Below are 20,356 nucleotides of genomic sequence, written 5' to 3' on the forward strand. Positions count from 1 at the left end.
GTGTGTGCGTGTGTGTGTGTGTGTGTGAGTGTGTTTGAGTCTATGTGTGTGTGTAGGAGCGGCCTGACGTCTCCCACTCTGTGTGAATGAGCTGCGGGAGAAGAGTGTGACAACAGCTCAGCGGGAGAAGGAACCATCTCGGAAACACTTTCTAACTTCTTCCCGCTTCCTCCCTCATCCCGAATGCCTGCGTGACGACTGAAGGTAAACACGTAAATAACAACACAGCAGCTTCATGTACACATAGCGTGGCGGGGAAGCTGACCTGAAGAGCAGGTGCACACTCTCCGCTGCGTTACGAACAAGTTTTGCTTTGCGCGTGATCTCATGGAAAAGACGTGTAGCCGAGTTTAAAGTCAATGTAAAGCTACTTTCGTTTATCGGTTTGTTTAGTGGACGCGCTGCTGCTGGTTCAGCGACAGAGAGTTCATTGTGGACGCGTTTATTAGTCACCTATTAACAACTCCCAGTCAAACACATGGATAGAGTTTTGACGATAAAACCTCATCTCACTCTTTAATGTAAACCACTCGTCCTCACAGCGCCATGTTTCCGTGTAGGAGACTCAACAGATCTGACATTATTAGCACCGCTCACAGTAGAACATGAATAATCGTGTAATATCAATATGAAGCTTTGGCAGGGTAACAGGCTCTGAAGGCAAACACAGATAAAGGGAGTTTACAGTCTGGGAACTGTGGGTCCATGACTGTGGGCTAAATAAGCAAAAGAAACCATCTGTCAGCTGAAGCTTTGCCTGGTGGACACTGTTTATTCCTGAGGAAAACACAGATCCTGAACACATCCCAAAAAACCCTGCAACACTTCCTCACTGGGTGGTGTTACCACCAAGTCTGATCCCATTACACAATATCAAGGGAAACCCACAGGAGGACTGTGTTTAGGCAATGATGAATAAGACTTAAAACATGACACATGCAAGAGCTAGCTGCCTAAGTGCAAAAGCTCTCTACACTGTGCATCCAGAGCGTCTATATGGACAGCTGCTGTGTTGATACTGAGTTTATTGCTGACACATTGAGTGTTGCACATTATTACAGTGTTGGGCGTGGAGCTACTGGTTTGTGCAAAAGTCTTTCAGGTCAAACCAGATGAGTGCTGAGCGCAGCAGCGCCTCTGGTATTCAGGGTTTAAGACGTTAGAAGCATTCTTGTTCCTAAAACACAAGCTGGAAATTTCGGCCTTTTTTTAGGGAAGGCTGTCTTGAGATGTTTGAACCTGATCATGTGTCGGTGGGTTCAGTTCGGTCTGATGTGACCGTGTGATTGGGGTTAGGGTTATGTTGGAGACGTGTGATGACTCATCGGACATGTTTCAGTCTTTGACAAAACACCACACCTGCCTGTTATAGTTGCTTTTCATTTTCTCATTCAGTGTAGTTGAAAATAAACTGTCAAATTCCCATCGTAATTCATATCGTATCATATTTATGCATCAAACATGTGCTGAAGCGAATTGGAGTAGTTTTCAAATGAAACAATGAGCTGATAAATCGAGACGAATTACTCCGGGACTATTCAAAAAAAAAGGTTGACGACAGAAAATAATCGTCAAGATCTATTATGGAAATTATCATCAGTGGAAATAATCCTTTGTTGCTGCTCCATAAATGATGAAATGATCAGATATCAGTGACAGAAGGTTAATAACCGGTGATTGTTTAACTGTGATGTGAAAGGGTCATTCTTGAAAGGGTCAAGTATTTATGTATTATTTTGAAATAATAGATACCAGAGCTCATCTGATATGGATTTTTGGGGGCTGATGCCAATACTGGATCCCTAAGGTGTTCGTATCAGCAAACATAAATGCAGTCACAATATGTCAGTGAAAAGCTCTTATTGGCAGATATAACCGGTCGTCTGAGGATTCATTCAGGCTGTAATGGAGCGTTATGTTCAGTAGGCTATTTGTACAGTTTAACTACCAATGTATTATTCCTCTACTCTTTGAGTCAGTGTTTTTGGTCTCTTGAGATCTTCGGTGACTTGTCAGATCTATAATGTTACACCTCTTTTACACCTAAAGTACAGGTTTTATGGGTTAACCCTCTGCGTCATGTTCGATGTCACAAATGCACCTGAACTGAGGTGCTCACCTCGGCGTCTTTCCAAATAAGCATGTTTACCTTGGTGTCAAATTTGACCAGGGAGAGAATTCTGATCACAGGCAAAGCCAGATGTTGGGTGTCAGTGGGCTTTTTGACTAGTGGAGACACGGCTTTATGGAGGTGATTTAAATGTTTTTTCTAACAGAAGTGTAATAATTGTTTATACCCTTTTATCACTAAAATAGTAACCTGAAGAAGGAAACTAATGAAGAAAGTAAAGGTGATTGCAGCAGAAAGGCATGTGATGGTTTCTGGTGGGTTTTCAGTGTAATAGACTGGTTTCTCTTCACTCTTGCAGAGGTAAAGTGCTTTCAGAAATCTAGACAGACCAGACTTATCCACTCTTTGTTGTAACAACACAACCAGCTGGCTGTGTCTCAACACAGAGTGGTAATATTTTTCAGTGTCGATTCTGCAGTTTGCTTTATGTAAACGTCTCCTCTCTTCTTCTGCTTTCAGCGACTCAGTTATGGAGCGCTCCATCGAGACTTCCCAGACCGGACACACCTTAAACCCAAAGCTGAGTCTGATATCCAAACCTCGGCTTGCTCCTAAGCCCTTCTCCCTGCAGAAGAACACTTCCATTCGCTCCATCCACGCTCCAAAGACGGTCACCACCACAGCTGTCAAGTCAACAAAGAACCAAACTGGAAAATCTGAAGCTGCGGATATCTCCAAACTGACTCCAACTGCCCACGCTCAGAAACCTCCTCAGCAAACCACTGGCTCTGGCTCCAAACTCAGGTCTGTGAGCGAGAACACGAAAATTATACCAAAAACTACCAAAGAAAGTAAACCAAGCCCACGTGACGAGGATACTCCTGATTCTAGTGTTGCTCCAAGAAAATCCGATCCTGCCTCACAAAATGTTCCACCCAAAGAGAAACCCACGTCCGAGCCACTGCAGAAAGACGAGGTCCTCCAAACAAACCACAATGTATCCACTGATCTTGTTACTAACTCAGAACAGAAAGATGAGAAAAAGAGAGAAGAGGAAACTCAGCCGTCTGTCGGCCAAAAGCCTGAAGAATCAGAGAGCGGCGCTTCCTCTTCGACAAATACGGTGAATCGATGGGGCGGCCCCAGGAGGAGTCTGTCCACGAAGCTCACTTCAAGGTTTCAGTCAGGTGGTGCACCCCTGCCTCCCCAGCCAACGATAACCATATCTACGAGCGACAGCAAAGACGATTCAAACAAGCCGGCGTCCTCCGACTTAGAGCAGAACCAGACAACAGAGCCATCGAGCAGAGAGAGTGATGAAGGAGGACTGAAGGAAGATTATAGCGGAGGAGGAAGTATTAAACGCAGAATCAGTCTTCTGTTTGACTCCTCACAGAGGCCAGAGGTCATGACAAAGAAAGAGGAGCCTGAAATCATTAACTGTACAGGGGGCGTAAAGCAGCGAATCAAACACTGGGTGGCGGAAACAAATTCTGAGGGTGCCAAGACGGAGGAGAATCCTCAGGTTGCCCCTCGACCCCGGTCTCGTAGGTGAGTGAGCTTCTTTTTATCAGTGTGGTTTGAGTTTAGTGACATGACCAGACACGAGGGAAAGGAAAATAACATTCTCTTCAAAGTGCAGCCAAGGAAGAAGTTTATTTTATGGTTAGTGTTAATATTATGACTCATACCAGTCAATTGGTACTCTCAAATGTGAGATGCTTCACATGTTTTAATGTTGTCCTCAGTTTTTTTAAATGCACCTTGTGTGGATGTGGTAAATGAATAACGTTGTCTGCAGCCAGATTTATGTCCTCAAATAAAATAGTTTAGATAAGAGAGCAAACCTGGCAACATTATGAATTTTATGATAAGCTCTACAACCTACTACTTTTTCTCAAGTAATGTACTTGAGTATACATGTAAGACACTTGTTCCACATACTTCTTCTTTACTAAAGGGGAAAATTAGAGGGGAATGGTGTAGTTTTTACTCAATTACAGCTTAAGCTGTTTATATTTGATGCTTCACTTTAACCAGAATGCTACTTAAACATACAATACTACATTCAAGTAACACTGCCAAGGTTATAATTCCAAATGAGTACTTTGTTTTTTGACATTATAAGTACATTTATAACGGCGACTTGCTTTATTGAAGTAATCTATTGATGAAATATTTTACTGCAGTGTTACAACTGTTCCTCAGGTAAAAGATTTGAATATTCCAATGATGTCAGTTTTTGTCAGATATCCATCCCTGAGTATTCTGCTGCCGTTCTCACTATAGTGGTTGTAAGCAGAATGTTGTTTGTTCTCCTCACAGAAATCTCCATGCGAAAGTAACCCGCTCTCAGTCTATAAGAGAGTTGACTTCAATTTTAGACAGTTTTCCCCTCTGGGTTATAAAGATGATCCATCCACCCAGAAACAATAACAGCAGTCTTTACAAAGATAGAGTCCTCTCTGTTTTGAAGAGATTTCATTGCTTACATTTTTCTGGAACTATTTTCTACTCAAGTAAACAAAACTATGAAAAATCTTGACAGCTAATTCTGTGGAAATCCAGAGTTACAGAGATTCTGTTTCTGAACAAATATGTTGCTCTTTGTGTTTTTCAAACTTCCAATGCTCTTAGCTCCACAAAAATAATACCCTATAAAACTGTTTCACAAGACCTGGCAAATAAAACCAAAACAAAGGAATAGTTCAACAGCTGTCTCACTCAAGCTTCACATTTATAGACACAAGTTTTTAAATCAAACTTATGGAACAATAGCAAGTATATTTTCCGAAATGCTGAAATCTTCCTTTCCTCTGACATGATATATGCCGAGATGAAATGACACAAATGCGAATTGCCAAGCAGGTTTATTAAACAAATTGTAATTCAGAACGACTGATGATTTCTGTCTCTTCTCCAGCTTTGAGCCGGTGGCTTCTCCAATAGCAGAGAAAATACCCGAAACGCCATCACATGAGAAACCTGCCGCGACCAGAAAGTTGTCTACACAGGATGTGGATCCACGTCCAAAGGTCTCTTCAGCTGAACCCCCCATAAAGTCCCCAGTGGAAACACCTAAAGCAATTTCTACAGAAATTAGGTCTATGGATAGCTCAAGCGAGAAACCTGGAGAGGACAAGAAGAAGAAATCAACCGATGGCGAGGTGCTACTCCGCAGTCGAAGCCCATCTGCAACGCAAACAGCTAACGATGAGGCAGACAGTGGCCAGCGACCTCTAAAGAGAGACAACGTCAAGCGTCGCTCTGTTCGCTTTGGTATCGTGGAGAGAGACGATGGTGGGCCTCCACTGATCCTAGGATCAGCGTCGGAGTCCAGCTCAGAAGAAGAAGAAGAAGCTCCTGAGGATACAGCTGAGGAGGAAACTCCTGTCACGCTGCCAGTCTACAGACGAGTGGGAAGTCTTCAGAGGAAGGATCAAGAGATGCTAAAACAAGAAGAGGAGCGACTGAAACATTTGGAGCTTGAAAGACAGAGAGCAGCGGAGAACAAACAGGCGAGACTTAATTTAGAAGAGGACCATAAACGAGAGGAAGAGAAGGAGAAAGAAAACTTAAGGCAGAGGGAAGAGGAAAAACGGAGAGAGGAGGAAAGGGAAAGAGAGAAGTTGGAGGAGGAGGCGATGGAGAGACAGCGGAAAGAGGAGTGGGAGAGGGAAAGGTTAAGAGAAGAGGAACTCGAAAGGGAGAGGCTACGAGAGGAAGAAAGGGAAAGGGAAAGACAGATGGATATCATGTTGCAGAGACAAAGAGAAGAGGAAAGTGAGAAGGCAAAGCAGAAAGAAGAGAGACTAAAGCAGGATCAGGAGGAGAGGGAAAGACTGAGGTTGAGGGAGGATAGAGAAAGACAGAGGTTGAGGGAGGAGCAGGAGAGACCGATTCATGAACACGAGGAACACAAATCAGAGGGGGAACTGAGAGATAAGGAGATCAATAAAAGGAAACAAAGAGAGGAGGTGTGGGAAAAAGAGTGGGTGAAACGGACAGAGAGTTTGGGAGAAGAAGAAGAAGAAGAGATGGAGGGAGAAAACAAGTTGATGTGGCAGAGACAGAAAGGGGAGGACAGAGAGACCACGAGGCAGAAAGAGGAAAGACTTAAACAAGAGCAGAGGGAGAAAGAAAGATTGAAAAAGGAGGCTGAAGAAAGAGAGAGGGAGACAGAAAGGGAGTTGATGTGGCAGAGACAGAAAGAGGAGGAAAGAGAGAGAGCAAGGCAGAAAGAGGAAAGACTTCAACAAGAGGAGAGGGAGAAAGAAAGATTGAAAAAGGAGGCTGAGGAAAGAGAGAGGGAGACAGAAAGGGAGTTGATGTTGCAGAAACAGAAAGCGGAGGAAAGAGAGAGAGCAAGGCAGAAAGAGGAGAGACTGAAACAGGAGGAGAGGGAGAAAGAAAAATTGAAAAAGGAGGCTGAGGAAAGAGAGAGGGAGAGAAAAAAGGAGTCGATGTTGCAGAAACAGAAAGAGGAGGAAAGAGAGAGAGCAAGGCAGAAAGAGGAAAGACTTAAACAAGAGGAGAGGGAGAAAGAAAAATTGAAAAAGGAGGCTGAGGAAAGAGAGAGGGAGACAGAAAGGGAGTTGATGTGGCAGAGACAGAAAGAGGAGGACAGAGAGAGAGCGAGGCAGAAAGAGGAAAGACTTCAACAAGAGGAGAGAGAGAAAGAAAGATTGAAAAAGGAGGCTGAGGAAAGAGAGAGGGAGATAGAAAAGGAGTTGATGTTGCAGAGACAGAAAGAGGAGGAAAGAGAGAGAGCGAGGCAGAAAGAGGAAAGACTTAAACAAGAGGAGAGGGAGAAAGAAAGATTGAAAAAGGAGGTTGAGGAAAGAGAGAGGGAGAGAGAAAAAGAGTTGATGTTGCAGAGACAGAAAGAGGAGGAAAGAGAGAGAGCAAGGCAGAAAGAGGAGAGACTTAAAAAAGAGGAGGGGGAGAAAGAAAGATTGAAAAAGGTGGCTGAGGAAAGAGAGCGGGAGAGAGAAAGGGAGTTAATGTGGCAGAGACAGAAAGAGGAGGACAGAGAGAGAGCGAGGCAGAAAGAGGAGAGACTTAAACAAGAGGAGGGGGAGAAAGAAAGATTGAATAAGTTGGCTGAGGAAAGAGAGAGGGAGAGAGAAAGGGAGTTGATGTGGCAGAGACAGAAAGAGGAGGACAGAGAGAGAGCGAGGCAGAAAGAGGAGAGACTGAAACAAGAGGAGAGAGAGAAAGAAAGACTAAGAGAGGAAGCTGAGGAAAGAAAGAGGGATAGGCAATGGAGGCTGGAAGAAGAAGAGAGAATGAGGGAAAGACAGAGACATGAGGAAGAGGAGAAAAAAAGAATGGAGTTCGAGAGGAGAATGCAGCAGAAAAGAGAGCGGGAGATGGAGACGACGAGGCAAATAGAAAAACAGAGAGAGGAGGAGAGAAGGGAGGAGGAGAGGGGGTTAGAGATGGAGAGGAAACGTTTGGTGGAGCTGGACAGAAATATGCAGGAGGAATTGGAAATGAAGCGAGAGAAAGAACTGGAGGAAAAGATGAGAATGTATAAAGAAAGAGAAGGGGAGGGAAGGAAGAGTGCAGCAAATTTAATCAGCTTTGACTCTGAAGACGTCCCTCAGAATTCAAAGACACCAAATTCACCCTTAGCTAAAACCTCAGGGACCACTGAGAGTCCGATCACAGTTGTGTACGATGACTTCTCGGTCAGGAAGCCTCTGATCGAGGTGGATTTTGACGATTTTTCAGTCAAGCCAAAGAGATGGGGCTCGCGGCCCAAAGCGGAAACTAGTCCAGTCGTCGACAGCTGGGCAACAAGTCCCGTGGACAGGAGAGAAGAGGAGGAGGTGCTGAGGCCCCTGAGTGTATCCCCTCAGGAAAACTACGCACCCCAGCATGTTGCAAAACCAGACAGTCCAGAGCCTCCTCTAGCTGTGGAGAAAGCAGAAGAGAAGGACGTGGAAGAGAGGCCGGAGGAGGAACAGCTCATCACATTCGAAGTGGAGGTAGAGGAGGAGGAGGAGGAGAAGGAGGTAGAGGAAGAGGAGGAGGAGGAGATGGAGGAAGAGATGGATGAAGCAGAGGAAGAAGAAGAAGATCATACGGTAAATACAAAATACAAACCCTCTTTCACTTGTAATGTAACAAACCATACGCAAGGAAGTTAAATGCCAGATTCATAGTGTGAGGTTAAAAGAGGAGCGACAGGAGTGTACATGTGATTGTTTCACCATCATATCAACCTGTCAATCTCACACACACACACACACACACACACACACACACACACACACACACACTCACACACCTCACCCCACCTGCATCAACACATCACTATTCCTGAAACATGAGGACAATATCATACTTGTCATACCTGCTTTGGTCCAATTAAGTTTCAAGTCAGAGTGTGTCTCTGTGTGTGTGTGTGTGTGTGCACTCATTTTTGTCACCTCTTTAGGACTTACAGTATACAGCATAAATTCTTACAAGAAGACTTCATTGGGACCAAAGTCCAGTCCTACATTATGTACAAAATTCAGCAGCACAGCTTTTAAATAGAACTAAGAGATATAACATCACACCTGTCTTAAAGTTTAATATAGGCTCCTGGTGTGTTTAAGATTTTATTGATTACCTATAAGGCTCTTGATGGCCTGGACCCAGGGTATAATTCAGATCTTTTAATGGTCTATTTACCTCTGTGCAGCCTGCTATCTTCAGGCAAGCGTCTTCTGTCTTTTGCTGAATCAAGGCAGAAAACTTGATGAGGCAGAGGGTCGGCATTAAGGCCCTAAGGTTCTGGAGTGGATGGCCTGAGGAAATACTGAGACTTACTTCTTATAAGTCACGTCTAACAACGTTTTCATTTTGGCATATTCCTGAATTCATCTGGGGTGCCAGGCTACAATTTGGATTTTATCTCTAACATTAGTATAACCATGATTACTTATGTACTTGAAACAAGGAAGCAAATCCATTATGTCTGCCATGTGTAAGTCTATAGTGTTTCAAGTGTATAAAAAAATATATCAGAGGGAGATGTGATTAAAAAAACATACATGCAACTGTGAATGTGTACAGTTCTCTCCATCAGTGCTGTCAAATAACCCTGAAGATGCTAGGGATGAGATTGGATTTATTTTTCATGTTACATTTTAAAGGCACACATTTACAGGGTCAGGAGTCTTTTCTTTTTCAGATCTTAATGCATCATGTGGATTTTCCATCCATTTGTAACACTACATCAAACTGTATAAACTCTATGGCTGCTGATATGTGAATGTATGTAGGAGGGAGGTTATGATAATCACAAATGAAACAGACCGTGAGGTTATGACTTCCCCGAATCTCTATCTACAATTTTCTGTTTAACACTTTCATTTTCTTCTTATTTTTGCATCTAGAAAATACATTTTATAAAGATAAAAGGAGGATGTAGGAGCATGTGAAGAAGAGGGGCGTTATTTGCATACAGAAATGTTACATGTGGTTTTGCTATGAATTGCAGAGCCAGCTCAGCAATTTGCCTCCTCTGTGAGAGTTCCAGCTCTTATGTTGTAGATACATTTTTTGTTGTTGTTTGCACCAAAACAGTCTCAATTCTCACTGTAATTACCAGTTTAATTAGGGATTATCTAACTATCGAACTATTCAGTGCCTCATTGAACGCAGCATGTTTGGATTACATAGCCTGAGAGAGCGGATAGTTAAATTATGAAATTAAGAAGAATGACCACGGTCACGTCTGTGCAAGTAACTATAGATTGTATAGAAAGATGGACAAACTTCCTCTCACTATCCAGAAATGAAGCCAGGATATACAAGCACTGCCATTTTGTGCATTTGGAGCCAGAGTCTGCGCTATGGCAAGGTCCCACCTGTACACAAGCTCATCTCACATGTCAATCCTGACGCTTTTATAGCATCAAATAACTACCAAAAGCCAGAAAAATTAGCTAATTATATACATCATGTTAAGAGAACTACTTAAAATGACAGAAACCATCTTGAGAAAAAAATGTGATTGTCATGTACTTTTACTTTGACATCCACTTACATGTAGGATTTATAACCTCTACTGTATCCCCCCACCAGATGGAAATCGAGAGGCTTTGACACTTTTCTGGAGCTGTCATGTTCATACAAAAACCAAGATGTAAAAATCGTCTACCGCTTGTGTGGGAGTTGTGTGCTGGTTTTCAGGCTAGTCAAACAAGCTGTCTCGTGTTTATCAGTGACCTTAAGAGGTCTTCTTTTTTTGCATTGAGATAGATCCAGGCTGGATGTTTTCCCCCGGATTTCAGCTGCGCTAACTGGCTGCTTTAAATTTGGGGCACAAACCTGAGAGTGGTACTCATCTTTAACAATCCTAATCTGTTTCCATGACAAGTGTTAATTCCTCTTAGTAAATTAAATGTAAATGTATTTAATCTCACATCCGTAACATTATGCAATCATAAATTTGTCCTTCACTTTAAGTCAACTAAACAAAATTCTGGATGGATCCATATATAAACGTCATCTTCCACTGCCTGAAAGAAGCCTTCTTAATGAGTAGGGAGTGTTGAACTCAGCTATTGTTACTGTGACATTTTAGCCTTCTTAGCAATGTTAGCAATGTTAGCCTTGTCTTTTTGTAAAAGAGGAAGAGGCTTAAAACAACTACAAATGGCCTAAACACAATGTTTGGTTTATTGGACTGTACAACATTTAGATAACTTATACTTAAACAGACATTTCAAACAACATAAGAGAAATGAACATTGGAAATCTGAAGGCGGAAGTTTGTTCACCATGAAAAGACACAAAAAAAATGGTGGTGAAGAAAGAAGAAGCATGTGGTTGCACATCAAAGTGAAAACACAGCTGACAGGGCATTGCCAGTCAAGACAGATCAGTCAAGCACCTGTTTGAACATGCAACATTTTTGCAGAGTAAATGGAAGCACCGAATCCTGGAGCCCTGAACTGTGTGTATGCACAGTATGTGTGCGTGTCTTTGTGTTATCGTCTTTCTGTTTGCAGCGTGCATACTTATGCAAACAAATCATAACCCACATAACCAGTGAGCTACTGCAAAGGGACATTGTGCATAGCAACTTCAACGTCATAACGCTGTTAGTATTGAAGCGTTAGTCTTGGCTGTGCAAGTACTTCCTTCTTTCAACCACTGAGTGGTGCTGTTGCTCTAACAAATCACTCTTCCTCATGCTCCCTTCCAGAAGTTTATCTCATGCAGAGCACCTTACACTGCTATAATATTGCCGCCATGAGACTAAACTGTATGGTTTCAGATGGCTTGATAAATAAAATGTATAATTTCTAGGTTGCAAGAAAAGCTCAGCAAAATACTATTGTGTGACAGAGAAAAGCAATTTCACTGAGCAGAAGGAGGTAAATGTTTACAGGGCAAACACGGGCTGTGCAGCAGAGCGTGCACTCTCATTCACTGACAGACTGAAAGACGGACAGATTGATGGATGGATGGAGAGATGGAAGGATGTTATAGTAAGTAGGGCCAAGGTGCTATGTGGTCATCATGTCCTCATTTGGATGTGTCCAACAGGGAAGCGTGTCAAGTGACCATACATGGTGCCCCTATCTCCTCTCTGTCTCTGGACTCAATCCCTCCACCCTATTTTGAGAGAGAGCCTGTCACCCTCCTGCACAATCACACACACATACACACGTCATGGCACACGTACACACAGAGAGGATGGGCCAAACCACTGACAAGAAAGTGCACATGTCCAGTGCTCATCGTGTCACTAAACTATCTCCTGCTGCGCTTTGCTCAAACTTTCTCTCAACTTTCCAAAAGTCTGCCTGTTTTCTGCTTTCCTCTCCTCCCTCTCCTCTCACAAAGACTTGCATGTAACTACGGAAAGGGAGCAGTGGAGGCAGGTACAGAAAACACCTTGGCCCCACTTACCTACCGCACCTTCCTTTCCCCTGGGATTTTCCACATCTGAGCACAGACCTCCGCTTTGTTTTGATCAGATGTTTCCTGGAACCAGTCTGGGCTAAAGGAGATAAAAAGGGCTGATCTACCTCTGTGTACCTGACTTTGGATGTTTGGGGAAGCAGCTATTTCCCACGCTGCTTTTCCTTTTTTTTTCTAAATGGAGAACGGAGTTGCAATGTTAACTCGGATGTAGGTACACAAGCAAACAGGCTTGGCTGTTGCAGGCAAGAGGTAATGCTTAGAATATTTTTTGTCAGCCTGAAAAACTGTTTTCCTTTTTTTCATAAAGCTGGAGTGAAAGAAACTTTTATTGACACTTTTGTCAGTGTCTTTCAAATGGATAATAATGTGATGTGACGATGGGAAAGTCTGTCTTTGAGACGCTGCTGTTTCGGATGTCATATCAATCATTGTGAATGCTGCAGTCGAGTGGTGTTGTCACAGAGCAAACACATGGCTGGTCAAACTATTTACTTCTTTGCTGGCAGCAAATAATAGACTGTTCCAGGAAGTTTGTGTGACCTGAACCATAAAAGTATGGAAAGAGACGATGGGCAACGCTCAAATGGACGAAGGATTATTTCTTGCTTTGTATGAGTTCAGAATCTGTTTTTCTGAAAAAGACAGTTTGAGTTTTCTTTAACGTCTGCTTCCTCAAAATGACGACTGAAAGCCAGATCCCACATCCAGCTTTTTGACTGACTCAAAAAAATCCATTCAAAGCTGTAATTCAATTCCTCTGGTGGCCCAGTTTCCATGGTGACCCTAGTGCTTGGACGACCAGCTGTGTGAGAGTTACAACCATGCAGTACTTTGGAGGGAAACTGTCAGCGGCCCAGCTGCAGGTGGCGGGCTGGGTGGGCAGCGTCCGGCGCTCCTTACAAGAGGCTCTGGAGCTGGTGTGGAGCAACACAGAGGAGAGGCAGGAAGAGGAAGATGAGGATAAAGAGGAAGAAGGTGGACATGGAAGAGAAAGGTTTCAGAGGGCCGTGTCACCGCTCCGTAGCTTTGCCAGACGTAGCAGGAGATCCCTGCGTCGCTTCTCCGTCAGAAGTCGGCAAAGTGTGCCGAGGACAACCACTGAAACCTGCTCTGTAAGAGCTGTTGCATTAATCCAGTAGATGGCAATGAATGCTTTCAAATGCTCTGCGTCAAGTCTAATTATAATCTGCTGTTTAATCAAAATGATATTTTACCTTAAAGTCTTGATGAGCTCATCTTGTAGACATTTAGTGCAACGATAATGAACGCAGCAGTTTTTAAAGCCTGAGTTCATTGCATTAATACCCATTCTCTATTTATTCCATGTAAGTCTTCACCTGGTCTAATATTTCAACACCCATGTGCCAAAAGATGAACATGCAAATGTAAAGAGGGAGAGCAGCGGTCAGTGGCCGTCTGTTTCAGGAAGGGTAGTTATCTAAAAACAACAAACCTTTCCTCCTTGTCCATGTTGTTAGAGATGAAGCAGAGGATTGTAATGAGCACTTAGACAAGCTTTATAGTTAAAGTGACTTATGTGTTTATGTCTGTGCACTGTCTGTGTCTGCAGCTTCCTTTATCTTCACACTGCAAGTGGTAAGTGGTATAGATGATGGATAGATGGAACTTTTTTAGGGGAATCGAGGAATTAATAATATTGCTTGTTGCAGGCTTTGAGAACTACAATAGACTTTCAGTCTTACACTTTGTTCAATCAGTCAACCAGGTATATACTGCCAACAACAGCATGATAGCAGATTGTGTTTATTTAAATTCTTTGCTGCAGATCAGTCAAATATTGTGTTACCAACTGTGTCTCACAAGGCAGTTTACTTGTTCATATTTAAGACATCTCTGCCTGTGACTCTCAGTATTCTCAGGTGTTAGCTTTGGGTGTATCCTGCATGTGAGTGCGATTGTGTGTGTCTCTGTTTATATGTGGGTGTGCAATCACAAGAGACATAAAAATGAGAAAACAACCTGCAGGCTATTTTCCCTCTTAATTAGACGACCCCTCATTGCCCTTTATTAGAGGTGAGGTGATGTGGATGGTCGTCATCTGTTTCATTAGAGTCTCTATTAGTTCTGCTTGTGGCATCTTTTACATCTTATCCTCATCGCAAACAAGCTTTCACCCACCAATGACTGTGACAGAAATGTGATTCAGGTAAACTGTAATGAAGCCAACTCTGTCTTGACTTGCACATCCTTTGCACATACTGTTCAGACCCATCATTACAGTTTACAGGTGCCTTTTTTTTCTGGTGTAGGGTTTAAACATACTTTACACATGTCTACACATGTGTTGAGTTTGTCCAAAATACTCAGTTTCCATCATGTGTCTGAATCTGTGAACCTCTGTACACATGTAGATTAAAGCTGCACTAACAGATATTTTGATGTAAGCAATGGCTCAATTGACTGAGTCATGAGTGAATGTTGCCAATAAGTTGCAAATCATCATGGTTTTTATCACGGTTTCCCTCAGCTTCAAGAGGCATTTTATCAGCCTTCAGCTCATTGTTTCGGTTCTACAGACTTTTTTCCAGCCCCAACAGACACTGTTTTTAATGGAAGTGCTTTGGTCAACCATCTGTATGATACCTGTCCAGCGGCAAATGACAGGCAGTCAAAGTTAGACACTAACTGGTGAACATAGTGGAGCATTTGACAACTGAAAAGCAAAATCCTATCCTCTGGAGTTGGTAGGGATCAAAACTGAGCAAAAAGGGGAAGAAATACTGAACTTGAACTTGTCCATCAGAGCAGCTGTTCTGTTGACGTGTAATAAGTTGCTTTTGCTCGACCTTAGATATGATACAAGAGGATTAGCTCCTTGGAATCCACATATCTGAGACTGATACACACTTGCCCTCTGTCTCATTCATTGTTGCATGCTGCACACATGTACAACTACCAAACAGGAACTTTTTAGATCATTCATACAAGTCCTTTTTTAACAAGGGTGATTAGGAGGTGATATGGCTACAAGAAATGACTGAAAAATAAGTTTAAAACATTTACATCATGATATAACTTGTTGAGCTGCAGTGGATATACTTCCATGGTAAAGGCAGGTCCTGCATGATGCTGGTGAAATTGCTCAATTGTAAACTGTGTCTCTGTTCGACCAGACTTTGTGTTCCCCTATAACTGAACACAGTCTGTGGTCATAGGAAAATCTCTAGAAGCCTATTCACTCATGCTGTGATGCTGCCAGATAACAGACATTGTGCAAATGAAGCTGCTGTGTGAATGCTGAGTAATAAATGGACAGAGGAAGGAGATGAGATGGATATGAGATTATAAGGGTTGTTTACAAGAGTGCTGTGTTGTATCCAGGAGACAATATTCAAGAGAACAACACTGGGATGTGCCCCTTGACAAAATGTGAGGAGAGCTTAAAGGAATGTTTGTGAGGAGGTGCACAGTAGTTGCTTTTGTGTGGAATGTGTGTGTGTGTGTGTATCTGTGTGTGTCCACCCATGCATTCCAGCATGTGGGCGTGACAGCATGAGTGTGTTTGGTGTGTCTGAGCAAACGCACATAGGTGTGTATGCCAGTGCGTGTGTGTGCATACACACGCTGTCAGTGTTTATTGAGGACAGCCCAGTCTCTGTGACCGGCTCATTAAAAGATGCATGCTTGGCTGGTCCTCAGTCCCCTCTCCCTCTGTAGTTAGTGATCTTTGCTCTACACACAGTCCATTTTCTCCATGCCGCAGATCCACAAAATGTGAAAGTTCTCATGTGCAGATTTACTCAGCAAAAAAGGCAGACGTCACATCATCATTGGATTTTGTATGATAATGCTGTAAATTCTAAATAGATGAAGTCATTTTGTCCAACAATATCAAATGGCTCCTTCATGTTTTCTCTGGTTCTGTTGAATAATATGTTTTCTCATTCATATTCCTTATAATTGAATGATCTTTCTGCCTCTCAGACACAGGTTAACAGCTATTCTGTAAACAGAGATGACAAAGACACTGATGCTTTGATAGACAGTGAGCCAGAGCAGCTGAGTCCAAGCCATGAACAGACATCTGAAACTGACGGGTAAGTGAGAGGTTGAACTATAACATCATACAAAGTCTTAACACTAACACTGTCCGTGTTGTATGATCAAGTGGCTTCATTTCCTTCATGTACGCTGATGGAGGCAGACAGGACCAGACAGGTTGAAGTGTCATTCTTTGTGTCTTGTGCTGAAGGTGTGGCACCACATGATGCAGTTGTTTTATTCCAACTGACCACACCTGAAAAATAGAGGCCCTTAGCTACCATTACATTTACACCTCAAAGTAAGAAGCCTGGAGGTCCACGTCAGAGGGGCTAGTTGAACTCGGGTTTTGTACTGTGATCGACGGAGCATCTGAAAAATAACCCAATAGTATTTAGACACCTAGGTAGTTGTTCTGTTTATTTTTTTTTAACCTTAGAACCTTGGTGATTCTGTTTTTAATCAATAAACAGAAAAAATGCAATCTAGTTAAACAAACGTTTCTGAAACATAATTTCTGGTAGAATAAAAGACTGCAGCTACACATTGAAATGTCACAGCAAGGATTTCAGGGGAATTGAACTCCCTGTGCCCCCTTGTGGTTGAAGGAGCACCTTGCCAAAGCCCAGAGGAGTGACGCTTTGTTAAAGATTGACTCAAATTACTGAAATCTAAAGAGAAAGCACCTCAAACTACACTTCAAAACACACTGTGCCTTCTCTTCTTAATCTGTGACCCTAAAAATGTTTTCTCTGTCTTCAGTCCAAAGCTGATCCCTGACCAAGTTCCTGAAGTCGCCTCTCCAGATGTTGATACCACAGATTTCTCTTCATTCCCTGAGGTTAGTTTCTCTTTGTTTCTTAAACCTCCTGGAGACCAGAGCAGTGACAACAAAAGCAGTATGGTCAGTTATAGAAGTATATATGATAGATTTTTATTTGATTATTGCTAGATTATTTGTGTGTTTGTGTGTTTGTGTGTTTCTGCGCACAGAGCTCCGCCCCACTCCTCGACACCAGCGCACAAAAATCCAAGGCCAATGTTGGAAAGAGGCGACTTCGATCGCGTCCATCACGCTCGATCCGTGCAGGGCCAACTCCAAGGGACATGTTGGATTGGAGGGCTTGTGACACCGCAGGTTATAATAGCATCCTTAATATTATCTAAATACACCAAATAGGGACATTATCTGTTTTGACTTTTAACTTTTGTTTCTAGATGGAAAGGAGGTGTCTTTCCAACAAAGGGACTCAGATTCTGAGGAGGATCAGCCAAAACCGAAGAAAGCCTTACCTCCCCCTCCCACCTCACAAAGAGTCTCAGTGTTCCCTGGTCTGAGCCCTACAGCCCTGATTGTGAGCTTAAATACATTTTACCAAACGAAATGTGATCGAAACATTCAGTATTTGCATTGAGTTAAAGTTGTCTTTTCTTACTCCCGTAGGCTCAACTAAAAAGGAGATCAGTCAGAGGAGCATCTGGAGGAAGAGATGTAACAGAAGACAACAAGGGAAGAGAAGAGCGAGGAGGTCAACGCGAGGCAACAGTACCATCACCCTCACAAGTCTCCCGCTCCTCGCCTCGCTCTGCTTCTCATCTCGCGGGGGCCGCACTTGTGCTGCCACCCCTGGGCAGCACAGATGGAGGGTAAGAACAGAGCACGACAGCACACTTAAAAAAGAATCAAACCTTTGAAATTATGAGAAAATGTAATTAAAGTATTTTGATGATGACTGTGATTCTGTGTGTCATTCAGAACCAGCTCTTCTCCTGCTTGGCTGAAGGAACTGAAGTCTAAGAAGCGCCTGAGTCAGCTCGACAGCGAGGCTTAGCTAGACACAGGTGAGTAATATGGATGATGTTATAATAAATAAATAAATAATATATAAAAACAAATACAAAGACACCGGCAAACTAAAATCTTGCAATCTGTTTGTTGTTGAAATTAATAAAAAACTAGAATGGAACATATCAAATATTCTCTAAGAAATCAATGACAATTTTGAAAAACGCCCTATCCCACAACATTAGAGAAAGTGAAATTAATGGATCTGCCACCTGATCCAGTTCTGCACCAACTTTAATGGGTTCTTTCTTGGGTCATACGCCAACAATCTACAAAATATCACAGACGAAAACATACTATCCTCAGTGGAGGTAATGATAGAATAAGAATAAGAATAAGAATAGGAATAAGAATATGAATAATGGTATCAATAGCAGACCAAACAGTTCTTTCTTTCTTTCTTTCTTTCTTTCTTTCTTTCAAAGATGATGCAGTGATCTTTTGAAAAAAAGAAGCATCTTTTGAATAACTCCTGATTTCTCTAGCATCTAAAGAACTTTGATGCGGTATCTGTGAGACGCACATTAGAGTTTCATAAGCAGTAAATGTCTTGCAGCTTGAAGAACATTAAATTACCTAATGAAAGAATCAGCCGTAGATGAGGACTGAGTCGTGAAGGTTTTGGCATTTGGCTTGTGCAATGTGTTACCGTAGGAGTGAATTATTAGTCAAAGCATTATTTAAAAGGACTAATTTGCCTCTAAGTCATGATTAAAGACAGCTGAATAGGTTTGCAATAATAGAGTTTGAATAGTTTGAAGCTTTCTGCGGGGCTGTCAGTAACACTCATGTCACTTAATGTAGACTGTAACAGGAAAGATTATACAGGAAATGGTCCATATTTTTGCAACATTTTCTCCTATCAGAACTGCACTGTGGGTAAAATGTCATTACTGTACTTGAATGCATTTTGTTTATATGGAACTTTTCGGTTCACACCTGGTATTAAAATGTATAGTGAATGTTTGTCCTGTGACCACTTGTGATCTGATCTCACACTTTCAGAATTTCGGTCCAAATAATATTGTTTTTACCCAGTCTGAGTTAAGAGACGTGTCCAACGTCACTACATTTGTGTGGGTGTGTTTTCAACATTTGTTGGTAAAAATATGTTTGCTTAATTGCGAAACGGTAGCGGCTCAGAGGACGTCAGCTAAGTAGGCGGTCCTTCATATGTGGCCCAGGACAATTTTGCGTTCATAAAGAAAAAAGAATGTCGGCACATGTGTGCCAGACCACCTCCACATGTAATTTTTGATCTGAGGACACTTTGAGGACACATTTGGATGCATTCAGACTAAGTGCTGAACTTGCGATCTGATCCCTCAGGACAGATGTTAAAACCATGTCTGAGCAGAGTCACTGTGATGTACAGGTAGTGGAGAACAATGTGGCTTAAAGCACTACTTGACCATCCATGTGTGGAAACCTATCTAACCTATCCGATAAATGCTGATTCAATTTGATTAAATGTCTGTTTTGGTTTGAAACTTTTTTCTAAGCCTTCTGTATCTCTTGTTGCCTTTAGGACACTGTGCCATGGCCTTTGAGCAAGAATCAATTCATCTCAGCCGCTGATGCTCCTGACAGACGTCTTGTCAAGTTTGCTCCATTTTCCACCTCGAGTGCCTTATTTTGAACCTTTACTGGTACATCAGAGGAGGGTTTTCTGGATATAGAGGCCCCCCGAGAACTTTGATCTTGTAAATGAAATAATTGTGCCAAGGATTTTATGTTTTTAATGCCAAGTTTTATGTTTTATTGACTGTTGTACAGAGGCTGAGTGGAGGGTGAACACCCCAATATAATTTAGAAAAAAGCCTTGCACTGTCTTATTGTCTGAATTTCCAAGTCCATCACATTCCGACAGGAACTGATAAAACCAGACCTTCAGCATAGTACGTACCATCATACACATGCACACCTATACTGTATTTACAGGAACTACTGAATATAGATGATTGATCGCAAATTGTGTGTATTTAGTGGGAATTGTATAAAATGCCTTTTGCATTATTTTACCAATCACAAATCGTCCCAACTAAAACTACCTAGCACTTTAAGAAACATAGCAAATTATCTTCCATACAGTGCGATAGATTAATCAAGTAGATAATTGTTGTAAGAGGGTAATGGGATTTTCTTTTTCTTGTTTTGAACACCTTGAATGCCTTTCTTCTCTTCAAAGTTGACCAACATTTAAGGATACAGTCCCTGGTTTTATTAAAATGGCCACTAGCTGATCAGAACATCAGCAGTGAGCTGGGAGGAAAATGCAGAAATGCTGTAATGGACTTAAAGACTTTTTTAAATCTCAAAACAAATGTTTTCATCAGCTTGAAATTCTTTTCAAAGTGCTTTTTTTAAATGTTAATGATTGACTGTCATCAATGCTGTAATCATTTATGATCAACTGTCTGTATGATAAGAGAAAATCGAGGGACCTTTATTAAAACCTTTTCTATGAAATACAATGGAGTATCGTTTATTTTTTATGGGAAACT

General features: G+C 42.1%; 1 protein-coding gene across 1 annotated transcript; it reads left to right on the forward strand.

Moving 5' to 3' along the window:
• The first annotated feature begins 29 nt into the window (after nt 1–29).
• LOC133962544 (trichohyalin-like) lies at nt 30–20,326 on the forward strand. The gene is made up of 10 exons (XM_062398181.1): nt 30–204; nt 2,591–3,622; nt 4,995–8,163; nt 15,950–16,062; nt 16,769–16,847; nt 17,000–17,144; nt 17,225–17,361; nt 17,451–17,653; nt 17,763–17,848; nt 19,381–20,326. The coding sequence occupies exons 2-9, from the start codon at nt 2,601–2,603 to the stop codon at nt 17,836–17,838; spliced, it is 4,944 nt and encodes a 1,647-aa protein (XP_062254165.1). The 5' UTR covers nt 30–204; nt 2,591–2,600; the 3' UTR covers nt 17,839–17,848; nt 19,381–20,326.
• The last annotated feature ends 30 nt before the right edge of the window (nt 20,327–20,356 follow it).

Source organism: Platichthys flesus, chromosome 2, assembly GCF_949316205.1.
Source record: "Platichthys flesus chromosome 2, fPlaFle2.1, whole genome shotgun sequence".
NCBI lineage: Eukaryota > Metazoa > Chordata > Actinopteri > Pleuronectiformes > Pleuronectidae > Platichthys > Platichthys flesus.